This window comes from Apteryx rowi, unplaced genomic scaffold (genome assembly GCF_003343035.1).
Source record: "Apteryx rowi isolate R43461 unplaced genomic scaffold, aptRow1 scaffold_183, whole genome shotgun sequence".
NCBI classification, from domain to species: domain Eukaryota; kingdom Metazoa; phylum Chordata; class Aves; order Apterygiformes; family Apterygidae; genus Apteryx; species Apteryx rowi.
The window spans coordinates 1,218,721-1,236,767 of NW_020448119.1; the positions used below are offsets into that span (position 1 = coordinate 1,218,721).

Below are 18,047 nucleotides of genomic sequence, written 5' to 3' on the forward strand. Positions count from 1 at the left end.
GAGTACACTGAAGCACAGTGCTTATCACCTCTGTTGGAGGGGTACAACCATTCCTGTACACCATCTGTACATTGTATACACAATTAAAGGATGACAAGGCCCACCACAACTTCCTTCAGAATATTTTTGATTATATCAAAACTCTCCTTTTCCTGATAATCAAGGCACTGAAGAAACTAGACCATGGTTGTCTATATACAGAACTGGTAAAGGAGGGCTTCTAGATTTCACTCTGCCCTCCAGTAACTAGCTGTTTTTACTTAGCCATTATGTGAACATATGTAATTAATTTAATGCTGATGGCTGAAATATCCAAACYGAAATACTTAAAACTTCTGAAATAAGAATAGTTTAATTTTCAAAGGGGCTGGATATGACAGATCCTATTGATTTCTATGGGTTTGTGATTCTGACCCCACTTTTTAAAGAAGGTTAAATAAAGTGACTTTCTGATAAAGTTTAGTAGTGAAGCAGGCACATTCTTTTGTAACAACCTCTCCTCACTCATCCCCAAACAAAGTAAGATTTCTCCGAGAATTCAAGCCCAGCCTTTTTAAAAAATTAGTTTACAAAGGATGGAACATCTACATGATTACCTACTGCATATTTACTGCAGTCTAGCTCAAATCCATTTTCAAACAGACTACCTATTATTTTCTCTGTATTACCTAGCTTCTACCCCAGGCCTAGGAGGCGGTTTTCCTGGTGGGGGCCGAGGAAAGAACTGAGCTGAACTCAAACTGGTGACTTGATCAGTGGTAGCCCAGGATACTGGCCTTGGAATCTTGCTCTTTCTGGACTGATGGCTGCTTGGAGATAAAGAACTGTCTTCCATCTGCTTGCTGAAATGAGAGTCCAGTGTTAACCTAGAAAATGAGGATAAGACATCATCCTCAGAAAATGGTACTGGAGTAGCAGCCATTTTTTCCTCCAGTGACTTGTCGGAGGCACTTGAGAGGTCACCAAGGAAAGATTTGAGCTGTCTCTTTTCCACAAGCAGTCTGACCAAGTCTGTCTGATGGGCCTTTTTTAGAAGAAGCTTTTCCTTTGCTGAAACAGGAGAAGAGGACTCTGACGTTGAGTCTATCTCTTGTGCTAAAACTGGGATTCGGCTCTGCCTGAACACAAAAGGAGATTTAACTAAGTCCTTTTTAGATCGATGAGAATTCTCATTCTCTGAAATGCAGTGGAATAACTCTCCATTTCTGGGAGCATTTTTCTCCTTTTTGTCCTCCTGGTGCAAAAAAGTAGTAAGGGCCACCTGGTGGCATTGCAAGTCTTGGATATGGACTTCTTTCTTATTATCATGAAAACCATTCTCCTGAACTGGTGCCTTTCTGCTTGCCTGTCTATTAGCATGCGAATTGATAAGTCTTGAGGGAGAAACTTCTGGTGTTTCAGGTGCTATTGACTTCAGAAGTTCATCTTGATTTGGCACCAAGGAGAGAGGCCTTGGCTTTGATTCTTCAGCAGCTTCAGTATTAGTTAGAGGTTCTTCCTCCACAGATTTTGAGTTTCCTGGCAAAGAAGAATTTTGTTCTTTGCTTAGCATTTCATTGGCATCCTCAGAAACCACTGGAAGCCTGTCTTCCTCAGATTCTACAGGAAGATTTTCAAGTTCTTTCTCTTCCTGTCTCCTGCTATGTGGTTCAGGTAGGTCCTTTTGACCACAGTCCAGGAGTTTGACACATTCTTTGACGTGTCCATCCCTTTCAAGCACCTCTTGGCTGATATGAAGTACCAAGTCTGGTCTGCTAGCACTAGTTGGAAGTGCATCTTCTGTCACAACCAAACCTGGCAAATTTTCCTTTGGAGAGGAAAGTTCCACAGTGTGTTCCATAGACTGAGCATCCTGGTCTCTTTTCTCTAGCTGGTGGCCATAATGAAAGCTCTCAGAAGCAGACTGCGTGGATGCCACTGAAGGTCTGGGTATTGTTATCTGCATTAGAAAATTAAAGAAGGAGAAGGTGAGAAATGCAGGAATATTATGTTATATAGATAACATTCTTCAAATTGCATTTTGGATGCCATGTTTTCAAGATACGTTATATAATGATTCCTATGAATCATGATGCTCAAGAATACCTGGTTTCACAAATTACATCTAGATAATTATATCATCTCAAGACAGAAATGTGTGACAGGTAAAAACAAACAAAATCTTAGTGGAAAAGTTGCAATTACCAATGAACCTCCTGAAAAAGAGACACAGCCTAAGAGGTAAACTTTTTACTACTTTATTATTTTTAATATTTTTTAGAAGAAAAAAAAAAGATTTATATAAACATGAAAGCTTTAACAAATACACAACGATACTGTTTAAACAAGTACAGAAGACAAAGAACAGTGTTTTACAAACTAAAATTAAAGCACTGATGTCCAGATTCAGGAAGGGACCTAAACTGAAATTTAGGCAGAACTTACTTAGTTAACAAAACAATTCATAAAAACCTTATGTACCCAGTTGAATACATTAGTACCCATAATACCACAACACTTATATTGTGTTCAGAAAACTTTCCTGAGTGTCCAAATTTTAGCTACTTCCTTCCCTAGAGATGCCTATGTCTTGTTTTAACCAAGCAGGTCAGGAATTTTCCTTAACCTTAAGTCATTAGAAATTCACAAACTAATTATTCACATATCTAAATCCCCCGAGCGGTCCAATCCAATAGGTAAGCTTAAAGCAGTCCTAAAACCCATGTATGGAATTGATTCAGGGTCACTTTAAAAAAAAGTTGGTTATGATGAATGCTGCCTCTGGTACATAGCTTAAATGTTAGTGCACATGTCCAGGAAATGGGAAACCTGCATTCGTGCCACTCCCCAGCCTGAGGGACATAAACCCTCTTCCCCCACTTCCCATCAAGAATGGACAAACGAGGACAGGGATGCTTTTCAGCTTTCCCACTGGAGCTGGGCCACTGTACAGAAAAAAATGCTAGTCATGAGGTCAGAGGGTGAGAGAACACACACACAAGCCAAAGGAGCTTTACCTCTATGGTCAAATTCTGGCTTATACATACTGGACTGAGTCACTTGATAAAATGAATAAACAGGAATAAATGCAGGGGCTACCCTTATACTTTCCTTTATGGGGATACAGAGTTCAGCTCCTTGTTTGCACTTGTATTCTTTAGCCTCATGAATCTGACATAGTTGTGAGTTTGTAATACTCAGCAGAAAGTGGAAAAGACTGGAATTTGGGTTTGGACATAGAAACCTTCTTGACGGTAGAAGAGAAGACTAATGATGGTCCAATTCCAACGCTGCCAGGATTCTACAGTGTTACAAGACGGATTTCACTTGAACTCATTGCAGAAATTATCTAGAAGTGCTGCTGAGCTTCACAGGCTTAGTGGGCTACCAAGAGCTAGCATATTGGTACCACTAGATGGTAGAAAGCAAGCTCATCTATCAGGACCTGTCACAATTTATACTGTATACTCAAACTTCACAAATGCAAAAGAACTTTCCAAAATAAGAAATGGTAACTGATAGTGAAGGGCATATACTCCCATGGGAAATCTGAATATAATAGCTGTATTGAAATTATTGCTGGTTTTGTACATTTTCTTCAAAAAATCCTGTATAACAAAGAATTTCCATCATTATCAGTTCGCATTTACCTCCATGTAACACAAACATTCAGCTGATACTATAAATAGTTTACAAGAACAAAACATGAAACATAAAGCAGACTTTGGCATAAAACTTGAATAAAGACAGAACAATTATTTATGGTAACAAAATTATTCCTATATTGTTAAACATAGTCTAATATACCTAATGGATTTTTTGCACTTTAACCTAAGAAGCGTGGAATCAAGAGGTTATGCATTTGCAGAAGTTTTCAGAGGACCACTGAATCTGGAGGAAAGGTTTTTTGCAGTTTCATAGATGGGATGAGCTGTTCAGCTATTGAAAATGGTATTTTCACTGGATTAAAAAAAATAATAATAATAAAAAGGTAAAGGGTTTTCCCAAGTAGAACCAAGTTGTCTGTAGCATCTGTCCTAAGTTGAGACTTACTGGAGCAGGGAAAGAAAAAAAGAAGAAAAAAACCCAAACAAACAAACACTGAGACCTCCAGCAAGAGATTAATTTTTGTCTCCCCGACAATTTGTTTTCAATTTTGGACCAGCACAGTCCCATCATGGGTTCTTCTTTTTTGCTGAATTAAAGTGGCACATTGAGAAACAAATTGAAGTTACTTAAAGGAAAACACTCCTCCTCATCTCTTATTCTCAGTCTGGTTCCTTCCTCTGAAAGGAACACTACTTCCCTTTCTGCATTAGAGTCTTTCTTACTTCAGAAGCTTCTTTGAGAGAATCCATGCATATCAATTCAGCCACAGAAAACAAAGAGGAAGTAGAAATTTTTGAAAAAGCGCTCCTTTCCAGTAAGATTAAAATCTTACTAACCCTGTAAGATTTCTATGGCTAATTGTGCCAATTTTGTTCAACGCTGAAACTGAGAAACAAAGATTACAATGTGATGTGGACAACTCATCTAAGCAGCAAAATATGTGGGGAATAGAATTTAAATTGCTAACTATCAGCTTACTATGATAATCAGCTGGTAACATTATCTACCCGATTGTCATAATTCCCACGCTTCAAAAGAAGTTATGTGATACAGTAGATTACTGAAAAAGGCTGAGACAATATATGGAACAATGAACTAGAGGTTTTCTTTCTGAAATATTTAAATGAAATTATTGCCATCACGATCCTGAATCCTTCGGCCTCCCCAGAATAATTTCATGATTCTTTCTTGATTTCTCAGATTAGCACTTGAATGACACAAGAAATTAGACTGCATTTTCTTTGAGAAACTTTACAATACGGTGAGTGGGATGTTAAGTAGGAAAAAGAACAAAACAACAACAACATAAATCTACTAGACATCTCATATGACATCTGACAAACTTTCCTCCCTTTAAACCTTTGACAGGCTGCAATAGCAAGCGATATACTTGGATGAAATCCTCTGTGAATGTACACAGCAAATTGCAGAGAAGTGAAATATAGGGGTTTGGTCTGCAAAGCTGGTAAGTCTCAAAGATCTAAAGGTGCGACTGTGGATGATGGTACAATATTGGCAGGTCAATATCTGACCTCTCAGCAACAGGTTCTTCCCTCCGCTCATGCTGTCCACTACTCCTACAGGCATGTCAAGTGCTGACAGGACTTCAGGCCTCTTAGAAACATGGTGTACAGGTCTGTTGTTCAGCTAATCCTGTCGTTATTTTCTAACTTCTCACATTAATAAACCACAAGCACATTACTTGCCATTCTGAAGACGCTTTAACCTTATCCATTTACTCTATAGAACTTCTTTCCTGTTTTAGAAAAGTTTTTGTATTTATGAGAACAAACCTCACGTATCTTTTCTCTTTTCCCTGCTTCTCCTCTTCATCCATTGTTAGCTTTAGAGCCTACATGCATTTAATTTCTCCTTCCTTGCACAACTATATACTGCTGCAAAGAAATTTGAATTGCAGATTGTATGAAAGAAAAAATAAAATGTTATTGCACTGTGCTGCAATTTACTGCTAGTGTTATTCTCACATGAATAAACCACCACTATGCCACTATGCAGATTTCAAATATATCAACTTCTGATGTTCATATCTGATTCCTATGAGCCAATGTCTAATTCTAGGTCATTGTTGTGCTATACTTATACTTCCATTTTGCTAGCTGCACTATATTTTGGGGGGTTGTTTTTAAAGTAAAGGTACACATATTTTTCAGGTTCAAATGTCGACGTTAAAAAAGACCAACAAAACAATGCAAAATTGGGAGTATTCCTGACTTCCGATTCTCCAGTTACACAGTGAACCCACTCCTTTGTATGTTGTAATAAACTAAATACGGTTGTATCCAGTTACAAGACTGGCACTATATTTGCACATGCTGTCCACAGTTGTGGTACGCTTGCATGGGAAATAATCTGTGAACACTAAAATTTCCAAGCATCAGTCAAACATATCAGAAGAACTGATAAGATTGTGTAAATATAATTTTAATACAAATTCTCATTTCAGTAGGCATAAAATTGTTGAACGCAGAAAATTTCACTTGCAAACTCAAAGTCCAGCTAAACATTTTCTTAAAATCTGTCCTCAAAATTGTCAGGATCTTGTTGAAAGCATTATGGGTTTCCTCATGCCCATACTGTGTTAGCACCAATAGTAGTTACAATTCACATGAAGAACCAGCTGCTTTCAGTTTGCTTCTAAGCATGCTTAATAGATGTCCTTTACAGCAGCCAGATCTAGAGGTAGCAGTCTTGTCTATGTTAGGGTTCTTTCTCTTTCCTTTCAATGTTTTTTTACATTCTCTCCTTTATACACAAGGGTTTATAGTTGCAAAGTTTGGAGACGCAAAGGTGTCATTAGAATCCAGCTACTCCTTTGAAAACAAAATACCTAATACTTTTGGCAGCTCTTATGTTACACAGTTTTGCTGCTGAGAACAGGACTGATGATAAACGTAAAGTACAAACACTCAGCTGATCTATAGTATAATGTATGTTGCTAGTAAGGCATTTAAGCTCCTTAAATATACTTACAGAGGCACTATCAATTTATTAATTCTGTTTTGGTTCTTAGCCTGGTAATATCAAGATTAGATACACCAATAAGCTAGCATCACTATAAGCAATTTGTGAGCCCTCTACACATACCATGTTCTGTGTTTAGAAGCTGACTGAAAGTAGTCAGAGCAGCTATACGTTTGTAGCCAGGCAAAGAGTAAGCAAGCCTACCTGTGGTTCATGTAGAGGAATGGGGTAGATATACTAATATACCTAAATACTAGAAATTTTGATTCAGTTTCAAATTTGTATTAATTTGCAAAAATTATATAGTGGTAGCTTAAAAATACTACATACCTCCTCTTAACCCCTGCCCTAATTTTAGTGGTTTCCTGATTTTCCCTATTTTAAAAGGTTCTCTCCTTCTTCCATATGAAAAATCTATATAACCAGCAGAAAATGCTAAAATGCCAAAATTCACAAACTTTAAATAAATAATTTTTTCCTGTTACTCTAGTTGGACTAATATCATGTGGGATTTTAATGATAGCAGACAGAACATTTTATGAGAGAAATACATCTCAATTATAGATTTCCTTATAAATGATATTATAGATAACATCTACAATTATATATGCAATAAAATATTTATGATGTGATATAGATATCTTAATTACAGATCAATTCTATTTTTATTACATTGGAAATAATTGATAGACCTTGACCATTATGCACTGAATTGTAACTACCTAATTATTTTGCATAGGTCACTGTGTGAACTGTCATCATGGAAACATTTTTTGACACCAGAGTTAACCATTTCTCCCTGGGAAATTCCACAGACAATTTAACTTTCCTGAAACAACTTTACTTGTCCTATGTTAATGAAAGTGTGATGGTAGGCAAATGTACTACACAACATATGTTTGGGATAAGATTTTTAAAAATGTAATAAAAATTGATCATATCAACGATAGACAAGAATAGATGAACCATACAGTTATGAATTCTGAGAATCTTAGAAGTACTGTGGATTCCAGTGGATTAATAAAAATTTTAATAATTATATATTTTTCCTCTCCTCTTATTTTTGGTCCACCCTTCCATGCACACTACCAATAATAACTGTATGCAGATGTTTTTACTAAGGGTAATTTACTACACTGATCTTCGCTATGACTTTTCCTCTACTGCTGACAGAGAAAGCTGGAGCAGGGGAATGGCCAAGAGGATCCTGTCACTGAAAATGGAAGTGTTCTCCACAGGCAGTACACAATTTGAAAAGATTTAACAGGTTCATACTGACTGTGTTGTTGTCCTTAACTGTTTCTTCATTAATTTACAACTTGGAAAGCTTCCACTGGAAGCACAGCTAACCTAATATGCTATAATTCTTAATTCTTCTTTACACCAAACAGATGTGGAAAAAGTACCTGAAGACTTTCTCTCTCCTTCAGCCAAAAGGCCACCAAGCTTTGTAGCTAGCATTTACATTTCTGCATATCAAGCAATTGCATCTGCCACTTGGACACAAGCAGCAAATAAGAAAACTTTCTGTTTGTTTGCTTTAGAAAATTGTATAGATGAAAACTGTTCACAAAACATCACTATCAATATGAAATCCAATGGCTTAAAAAAATTGAACCAACCTGTGGGGTTTTTAATGTGTCTTTGGGATGCTTCCCCCCCGTTTCTAAAACACTACTTCCTTATTATTTCCCTTTTTATGTGTTTCTGTATGAAAAAACACATATCCCAGAGAAACTTACTGACAAAGAAAACAGTGACATTATAATTAGTGATCATATGCTGATTTCCAGCCTTTTCGAAAAACCTAGCAGTAACCACTGAAAACAATAAGAACTCTGGATCTCAGCTGTCCTCTGAATCTGGTCATAAGCATTATCAAGCAGTCTGAGCCATCAAATGCCAGAGTTCTCGTTCCTTATGACGTTCACTGATGATGAGTGGCAGCTCTAACATTACGGCAACATAAATTTCAGAGTAGAAGTTACTGAAAAATTAACAGCACTCTCAATAATGGAGCTGGCATAATTTCTGTACATTTTCCTTACTTAGCAAAACCAAATCCACTTGCATATATGAAACCGTTTCAGTAAAGGGGAGAAAGGAAATTCCATAAGCACCAAAATCAGAACCCTTTGCGCTACAGCCAGCTTTAAACATAGATTCACTGACCAGAGAAAAGCTTTTCCCTCTCCTTCCAGGGAGCCACATCTATTTGAAAATGTAGCATGTCTTGAAACTTAAGTTCTAAAGAGGATGTTGGACAAATACATCCATCCCTGACATTTTTAACGGGAAAGTACAGTCCARCTAGAGTTTTAGCTAGCTGAGTTCTAATGCAGTCCTAATGCACGTGACAACTTCAAGTTAACACTGCTAATAAATTAAAAATCATGTTAAAAGCACACTGTAACAAGAGAGGAGTATCTTGGACTTTTATTTGTCTTTTTGTGTGTTTTGAAGGGGTTTATTAAATGTGGTAACCAATGTAAATATTCATCTCTTGCTATTGCAGACTAGTGAAACCTGCCAAAATTAATTCATGAAAATGGCAAAATTTCACAACAAATACGTGCACTCCTGGCTGATAAACCTACAACATCCAAAATAAAATGACAATTATAAGCGATATGCATTCTTTCTCTCACTATCCCTTGAACATGTCAAGAAGTCTTACCTTATTCTTCCATAGGTCCCTGAATTCCAGTGAGATGCTTAAAAATTAAGGTAAATTTTTCAACTCAGAGCAGTATATTATATCTTATCTTGGATATGAATAGTAAGTACATCATGGCTTGCATTTCCATAGCATCTTATATGGGAAGATTTCAGAGTATTTTGTAACTAATATAACTAGATAATAATTAAAAAAAATGTATGAGTAAGGTGGATTAGTAGGAAAACTAAAAATAGGCCAAAATAGTTGTAGAAGTGCTAATTAATTTTGATCACTTAACCCGAGAAACACAGATAATTATTCCCTAACACAGTGAATAATCAGACCACAAAATCATTGAATTAAAATCAGCCCTCTTGTATTTGTCTCAATAAGAACTCCAGAAAAAAGGATATGTCAAGATGACATGTGAAACTGAAATCCATCTCTATTAAGGGCTTAATTTTATTATAGAGCAGCCAGTTCTGAAGCATTTTAGATGGCTGCCATGCCTGGAAGAGGTGTTTACTATCTTATTGAAGAACTAAAGCTGAGAAACTGTAAAGATCAAAATCTGAGGTCACTGATTTTGACTGTTTCTCAAGAAACAGTTATACATTTAGCACAGCATCTACCGTAAGCAATCTCTTCATATACAGCTCTGGCCACTTGTTACTGCATTCGCACCATGTTTTCCATCGCCCTTGCACAACAGTCTGTGCAGTCCTCTGACAAGCAGAGTTCAGAGAACTTGTCTGGCTGAAAAATTCAGAGAAAGAAAGAAAGAGTTTATTTTTTAGGAATATTTGTTGTACAATTTGACCATGCTGTATATGGAAAGAACTCTAATAGCACTCTGACGCCACTCTTCAGATTCAAGTACAGTCAAACAATTTATTCTGTCCTTTGCCAGCTCTAATGCTGCTAGACTCCTCCTTTATGCTGCAAGTTGAACAACTAAGGACAACTGAATCAAAATCCTCCAATTTTCTTCCATATTATATGTACAGCAAGAGAGGAGTTATCTTTATCAAAGAATCAAAGGTAGATATCCTCACCGCACTAGCAAACAGAGATTATATAGAAATTTTATGATCTCATCTATCTGGTGTCAAATTAAAAGAGGGTGGCTTACTGTTCCTGAACCCTCACTCATCAACAATCAGGACAGAAAATCCCTTTGCCAAATTTCAGGAACAAATGTATCATTACTTATTTTGTAGCACATGGAAGTAAGTTCAACTGCATAGCTCCCTTACTTCTGCAATTCATTAGTTATGAATGCTGAATCAAACCACAAATGACACAGCAGGAAACACACAAAAATATATTCAACACCAAATATTTATACAGAATTAAACAATAACATAATGATGTTACATTTTTTAATATTTAACTGGAGAAAAGCTTTGGGTTATTAACATGCATATTCATCTTTCATGCTGTGGGAATTCTTCTAGCTTGCTAAGTACCTAAGATTACTGCACTACAGAAAAGGGAAGGATTTGCAAAAATACTTCAATTCAGAGGGCCATAAAGTACACGAGGTCTTGACTGTTGGAATGAACAAAGGAATCATGTGCTTGTAGTTTCCAGAGCAAATGAAAAACTGGAAGTTAAATTCTCAGTAGGATCAGGAGTGTCAACATTACAGCTTGAAAAGGAATACAGCAGACATGGACTTACCAGGCAAAAAGAAAGAAGAGGCTGAGAGAGTTTTATATAATCCTCTCCTCTCTCATCTTCACCCCACTGGGTAGTAGTAACAGGCACAATATCAACTCTTTTTCACATGACAAGAGAGTGGATCACATTGCAGCCCTTATTAATATTGCAGCTGTATCCATCTGTTGGGTACTAAGGAAGCCAGAGAAGATCCTTTGCGCCAACCTACTTGCTTTGAGTATTGTGAGCTAACTACATCTGCAATATGTTCTGATTGAAAAAGATTAAACTAAACTGTGGATATACAGTTAAAAAAAAAAAATCAGGCCATTTTGCATCCTGGGATACAAACTAGCCCTGAAAAATATTGAAGCATAATTTCTAATGAGTTTATTTCTCCTAAGTCCCTTTCCCTAGTCAATACATCAGTCACCATGAAGAATGTGGTATTTAAATGTCCCATCAAGTTCATGATACTGAACATCTGGGAGCTACCGTTTGTCCATTTCCATTTATCGAGGGAAGAGGAAGTATGATTTTCTATTGAGATAAAAAGCAGCCAGGAGCTGCAGGAAGAAAGACTATTTTTTTTGACAAAATGCTGACATAAATATACTAGCTAGATTGCCTTGTTTCCACTCACCATTAATCCTACTGAAGTTTGAAAGAAGTTAATGTTGATGGATTACTTTTTAAATCAATATTCTTGTGTATGTTTCACAGAAAAAAATATGTCTTTCACATAGAAATATTTATACTAAAAATATGTTGGAAATAAATGACAACAGAAAATATAGTCCAAACAAAATATTAATGACGTAATGATGATGATATGTTATAGCCTTATGCATTAATGCTATGTCATACTGCTTTAATAGTCAATGCAATCTGATGCTGCTTAGCAAATCTCAACATTTTTGCGACTAATACATAAATTATGTAAACATTAATTATGATCCTACATCATCCTCTTTTTCTTACTGGAAAGAAACTGGGAATACAGAGCAATGAACACACTACTTTCTACAGGGCCATTTCCTTTAGCTATTGCCCCAATAATTCCCAGTTTTGCTTTATATGCTGCAAGTAGTGGAAACATTCATATATTCTTGATGCCCAAAGTAGTAACGCGACCATCTCTGGATCCTGTTTTTTCACATTAAAATAATTTAAGGTAGTCCAAATTTTACTGTGCATTTCCAGTTCAAAATCCACATAGGAGTGATTATAGGAAAGCACAAAAAAGAGAGGTTTTAATCTTCATTTTGAAACAAGCAAAACTCTAATTTCTAGATTTTATAATCCTACCTTTTCCAGAGAAAGTCCCTCTGAGGAAACAAATCTATCTTTCACAACATCCATAAATGTTTGATGCTCCAGATCATAATAACTTGAATAGCAAATCTTTAAATATTCCTGACTCTAATTTTACCTCTTCCAGGTAGGACAATTTGTTTTTCCCCTACAGTATTCTTGACTCTATTCCTTAAAGAAATCCATTGTTATTCCCCCCTAACTTGGTCTCTCAAAATACTTTTTAAAACGCTGTTTATAGCAGTATGACTAGCATATGCTTACTACTGAATTTTGCAGAGCAACTTAATATCTTAAACTTTGCAGACCACTGCTAGAGTGCAGTCACTTTTATGAAGACAAGGCTTATTCACCTGCTGCAGTTGTGCTTTTGAGATGCGAATGACAGGGGGAAACTTGTTGCCACAGGGAATGACAGGAAGTTGCCTACGACCAGTTGAGCGGGAGGAGGAGGAGGAGTGGCTCTCAGCTGACTGACTCCTTGGCAAACCAGCCTCTTTCAGAGAGTCCGAGTGGATGGATAGATAGGCTAGAGGGCTCATGGTGCGGAGGATGGGACTTGAAATTCTTGGAGTGGAGAAATGCAGCATATGAGATGAGTTGAGCTGTGAGAACAATATGGTGGGGGAGAAAATAAGTTTTTAAACTCAGTATTTTAAATAATTCTTGTTGATGTCCTGCCTATACCCATTTTCTTAGAAGCCTATATTGCCAACTCCCTCATAGGCTAAAAGCTGATAATTTAAGAGGTATTTTAAGTCTAATCCCCACATTTTCCATCAGTTTTTAGAAAGCCAGTATCACAATCAAAAGTGAGCGTTCTTTCTCTTGTTGGCTCCTGTCTTCACTCATTCATTCAGTAAGACCATACCTAGGGCACATTTAATACACCAACACAAACAGTCTGTCCCAAGGACACTCAAGACACTAGCTGACTGTTGATTTGTCCTTGCAACCGCTTAGAACAGTCATGCAACAGTGCTCTTCTCTGAGATAACTATTTTTAGCATGTACACACTTTATGTGTTTTACAAATGTGACTGTACAGCTAGGCTATACCAATGTACATTAGAACTGTAGGAGATAGGATTAATCAGTAGGACTAGCACTAAATGATTTTGATGAAATCCCCAAACAAGGAATTAAAGGATACACTGGCCTGGAGAAGTTATGAACAACGGCTTCATCTTGAACTATATGGCTCAAGCATTTAGAAAAAAAGCACAGAAAAGAACAGAAACTGTAGAAGTGAAGCGTTCCAAACTAACAATTCTGAAGAAAGTCCATTTTCAATTTGAGCATTGATGATTCTAATAAACCCATTGCTCTGATATGCAACTCTGAAGTCAACTGATTCTTTGCAAGACCTTAGCAGTGCTGAATAAATATCTGATGGCTACACAGCTAAATATCTGTAAATGAGATTGCTATTTATAGTTTGCAAGTTTTTGTTTCAAGTATATTTAGACAAAATCAGGAAGAACTGAGATATGGAAACTTCTTTCATGCTTCATGTAGGTAATTTTCTGTTTCTTTTCATGATATTTGCAATTCTAACCCATATTCCTTGGATTCAGAGTACCTAGCAAGTGCTTTACAGTTTCCAAAGAAAAGGTATTTTCAGTAGCCTCACTCCTAGAGCTTTAGTTCCCATAAGGTGCAGCAGTCTTTCAATTGAAAAAAACTGTATTACCACTGTCTCATAAAGCAGCAATTGAGGATAGAAGGTACATAAAATTAAACAATAATAACTCTGAAATAAATAGAAGTTTAAGAGCAGTTCTTTGATTAAATATACTAATACCTCAATGTATAAAATTCTAGTTTCAGCAGTATTCCCAAATAATAAAAATAATTGAGTAAATTCACACAGTCAAATCTCCTCTATAATCATGCACACATATATGGGGTATTAGGTTGTCAACTTAGCGTGAGCAGGGCAAACTGTTGGTGAATTCAAACTGAAGATGAAAATGGCATTAGTTGTTATATATTGGATTCCTTCAACTCCATTATTATTTCACTGCTAAAATATCTGCTTAATAGATACGCGTATGTTACAAACAGTTTTGTACATGCATTTTATGGAGTTCACTGCAATTAAATACACAGAAAATTAACGAGGCCATGGTTCAACAACACAGCAAGTCCAGCTTCAGGCTCTTAGTACTAAATCAAAAACAGAGCTTCCTGACACAAAGTGCTGCTTCAGTATAAATTCATCATTAGTCTAGATCGGTTCAAATCTTTTTGACAGATTAACTTCATACTAACAGGTGTTATGTCAAATAAGGTATTGTCTGTCCTCCCGTAACCAAAGCCAATAAAGCCACTGTGAAGGCATAAAGTCAGCAATATGTACCTTATCATGCTTTGAATAATTCCGCAAAAATGTGATAATGTGCCCATGACTGAGCCTGATCAAACTGGTATTTGCTGGGTAGTCTGGTGGTAGCAGATAGACTTGTATTAATGACTGGAAAACCATGACAGATAACATGAAAATTGGTTCTCTTACCTGTATTTTTTTCATAAGAAATAGAATAATTTCCTGTAAATACTACATATGCCTAGAACTTGCTTATCCCCAAACCAATATCTTAAGACCTTTTTCTCTCTCGTTTTTTGAGTTCAGGTTTCCTTGTTGAACTGCTACCACCTTACATTCTTACCAGCATGCTGGTGCTGTGCCAAACAGGCAAGAAACAATGTGATCATCAGTTGCAGGAAACCCATGTACACACATGATTGCAGGAAGAACATTTATCTACAGATGGAAGGACTGCAAACCTGCAATTTCTTCTCTTTAAGAGAAAAATGAAATTATGGGTAGGTATATGAGTACAGAAACATCCTTGCTGTTACTATAATTCTGATACCAAATAAAAGGGAAAAGAAATTTTTCATTCTCTGTATCTGATAAAGATTCAATGATTTTTTGATGTACCCAGGAAGGTACAAATATACCGACAAGTTTATAGCAGAAATTCTTGTTATTAGTTTCCAAATGAAATACTTCCCACTTTGTCCTAGAGCATTTACTCACTTTTTTATTATATTCAGTCAAAGTCCTCCAAGCCTCCCTGTGTGATATTTCAATCCTCTGTATTGACAATTTCTCTGAACTTTTGCAGCAAGTGATATCAGTTGCCAAACTCTACCTTGAATAACTCCACTAGCAACTGCCCTCCACCTTGATTCTTCCTCTTTCAAGACTGTTTCGTTTCCCCTTCAAGCAGCTGCTTCTCCATCTTAAAAAATTTCTCTGAATTCCCCCTAAGGAACTATAATTAACACTTTCCAAAAGTCCAGTGAGATTAGGTCTTCCATATTTCCCTTGTCGAAAAAAATCATAGCTGACTAAACAAAAAAATTCAGGTTAGCAATTACGTTAACAACATGGGATGCAAGTACCACTTTGCTTTTCTGCTTTTGACTTAAAAGAAAGGTATTCCTCTGTATTCAAATCCATCTAATTGGCTCCATCTAACTGACTCTAGTAACTCATTTCTTAGTTTGTCTAAAAAAAATTGACAGAATTTGCTGTTTTAGAAGTAAGATCTTTTTACAGATATACTTTTATTTGTTCTTCAATTTTATTTAAACAGATCGACCTCTAATCCAATACTACTTCTAGAATCAGTTATTAAATAATGTCTTCATTATGCAATAAAAGCAGATCTAAAATAACATTTGCTTCGTGCTGGTGAGAACTTTTGTCAGCTACAGGGGGACCTACCATTAGTAATAGAATTTGTTCTCCAAACTATACCTCAGAAGTTAAGAGACATATTCCAGATAATATTATTTCTCTCTCTTCAATATTGTTCTTTCTACACACCAAACAATTCCTGTATTTTTACCAGATTCTCTGGATAAGCTCAAAGAAACATAATTCATCATGCTTTCTCCTAAGCGATAATGAAACAGGTCACTAGAAGTCCATAGTGGAGGTATATTCATAATCACAATGATTATAAATGCTGACATTTCCTACAGTTTCAAACCATTTGAAATAAGTAACCTGTTTCAGAATTTATATTAAGCTATTATACTACTGTAATTTCAACATCTATTTTTAACCCCTTTTAGTATCACTTTATGTCATTTGATGTATGATCCTAAATTTACATTCTTGGGTCTGAGGGTTCTCTTAGCAACAGGGGCAATATCAGCTCCCGTTACTATAAGAGTAACTACTACTCTTTGCCCACTGCTTGCACTGTTTGGCAGGAAGGCACTACCTAGGCAAAATTACTAAAGAACAAAAACATTCAATTGCATTTAAAGTTGTTACAACTTCGTAAACAGTTACAGCATCGACTTCACTGTCCGATTTACGCAAAGCCTTTTAGAGCATTTTAATCACCGGCATCAGATAATCTTAAGCATTTGACCACTGGTATAAAACATTCTTAACTCTGCTCCCCAATCTGATTTAACTGTTTTGTGGCCCAGTGTACGTTAGGAAGCAGCTGCTGAGCCAAATCATACAGAGTGAGAAGTATAAATTTTTCTGGGCTGTATCAGGCTTTACTGAGGGTTTGTGGTGCCAATTTAAGCCCTGTGATATGAGTGGTGGACATTTTTGGATGTGTTATGGAAAAAAAAATTGGTGGTGCTATGGGAAAAACTGGTGGTGTTATGGGAAAACAGCATCAACACGAAATTTACCTTTAATTTAATYTACCTTTATCTTCTTAGCCTATTTTAGTTTACATCTTTAGGGGATCTCATTTGGATTACTAATGTGTAATAAGATTAATTCAACAAAACTGTTTTACAAAATAATCCATAGCACTTTTGAAACTCCACGTAACCAAATATTTGGAAAGTTAGGATAGTCTGCTGGGCCTGTTTTAAACTATGTTTCATGCTATCTCCAAACCAACGTACATTAAGTAAAGATCCTTGAGAAATGTATGATCTTTCACATAATTTGGCCGAAATCTTAAACAGGAGATATTCTAGAGTGTCTGACTATCATTTGCAACATACCTTTAAATGTAAGGATCTGCTTGCTTAAAAAAAGTTCTGCTTGGAACAGCTTTTGGCAGCTTGTGTTTCGGGCAGCTCAGAACTATTCACAAACGAGGGTCGCATCCACAGAACGGTTTTGGGTTGGCAAAAAATTTTGAGGAAGAAGGAAAGGAACTATTTTTACGAAACATCTCTTTAAGGTCACCAAGGTTTTGGAATACAGAGAACTACTATATGGGGAGGCATATGTACGAAGGTCTCCCTACGAAGTGACTAGGACACTAACCTATAAAAATACCTAGGTTCCAGTACACACGTCACGGGGTATTCAAGCACTTTTTTATGAAGTGGAATACCAGAACAACAGAAGACAGGAAGAGCAACTCATCCCCAGATATCCTACTGGCCTTTGGTTGGCCTAATTCAAGGGCTAATCAAGTAGATGCAAAACTACCACAAACTGCAATCGCATTTGGAACAGACACACTGAAGAGCAACATTACGCGTTCTGTACCCAGTTTATATATCAGCCAAATCATTTCTATTTTCCTTTATTCACAGTTCAGTTTGTATTTCCAATTCCACATGGTTCATCTTCAGAAGAGACAAGTTCCTGCCACTCATCTTGCCTTCACAGCACTTCCAGGATAATACAAATGATATTTTTCTTCCCCGTTTTCTAGTTCATGATGAATATCCCTCCCCTGCTTGCAAAAGAGGACTAAAATATAATCTCAACCAAGTGTTTACTTCAACCAAGGTTTATCCCAATACATATTATAATCCATAGACCTTGTTTATGACTATTTCTACTCCTCCACACAGAATCCCCCTCCTTTCCAGATAACCGTATTGTCCATTA

General features: G+C 36.5%; 1 protein-coding gene across 1 annotated transcript in view; it reads right to left on the reverse strand.

Annotated features, from left to right (window-relative positions):
- TTBK2 (tau tubulin kinase 2) overlaps nt 1-18,047 on the reverse strand; it is a 96,622-nt gene that overhangs the window by 741 nt on the left and 77,834 nt on the right. The window contains exons 17-18 of the mRNA XM_026061686.1: nt 12,559-12,810; nt 669-1,939 (exon numbers count right to left, since the gene is read on the reverse strand). Of these exons, the coding sequence (XP_025917471.1) occupies nt 669-1,939; nt 12,559-12,810 (1,523 nt within the window). The remainder of the gene's footprint in view (nt 1-668; nt 1,940-12,558; nt 12,811-18,047) is intronic.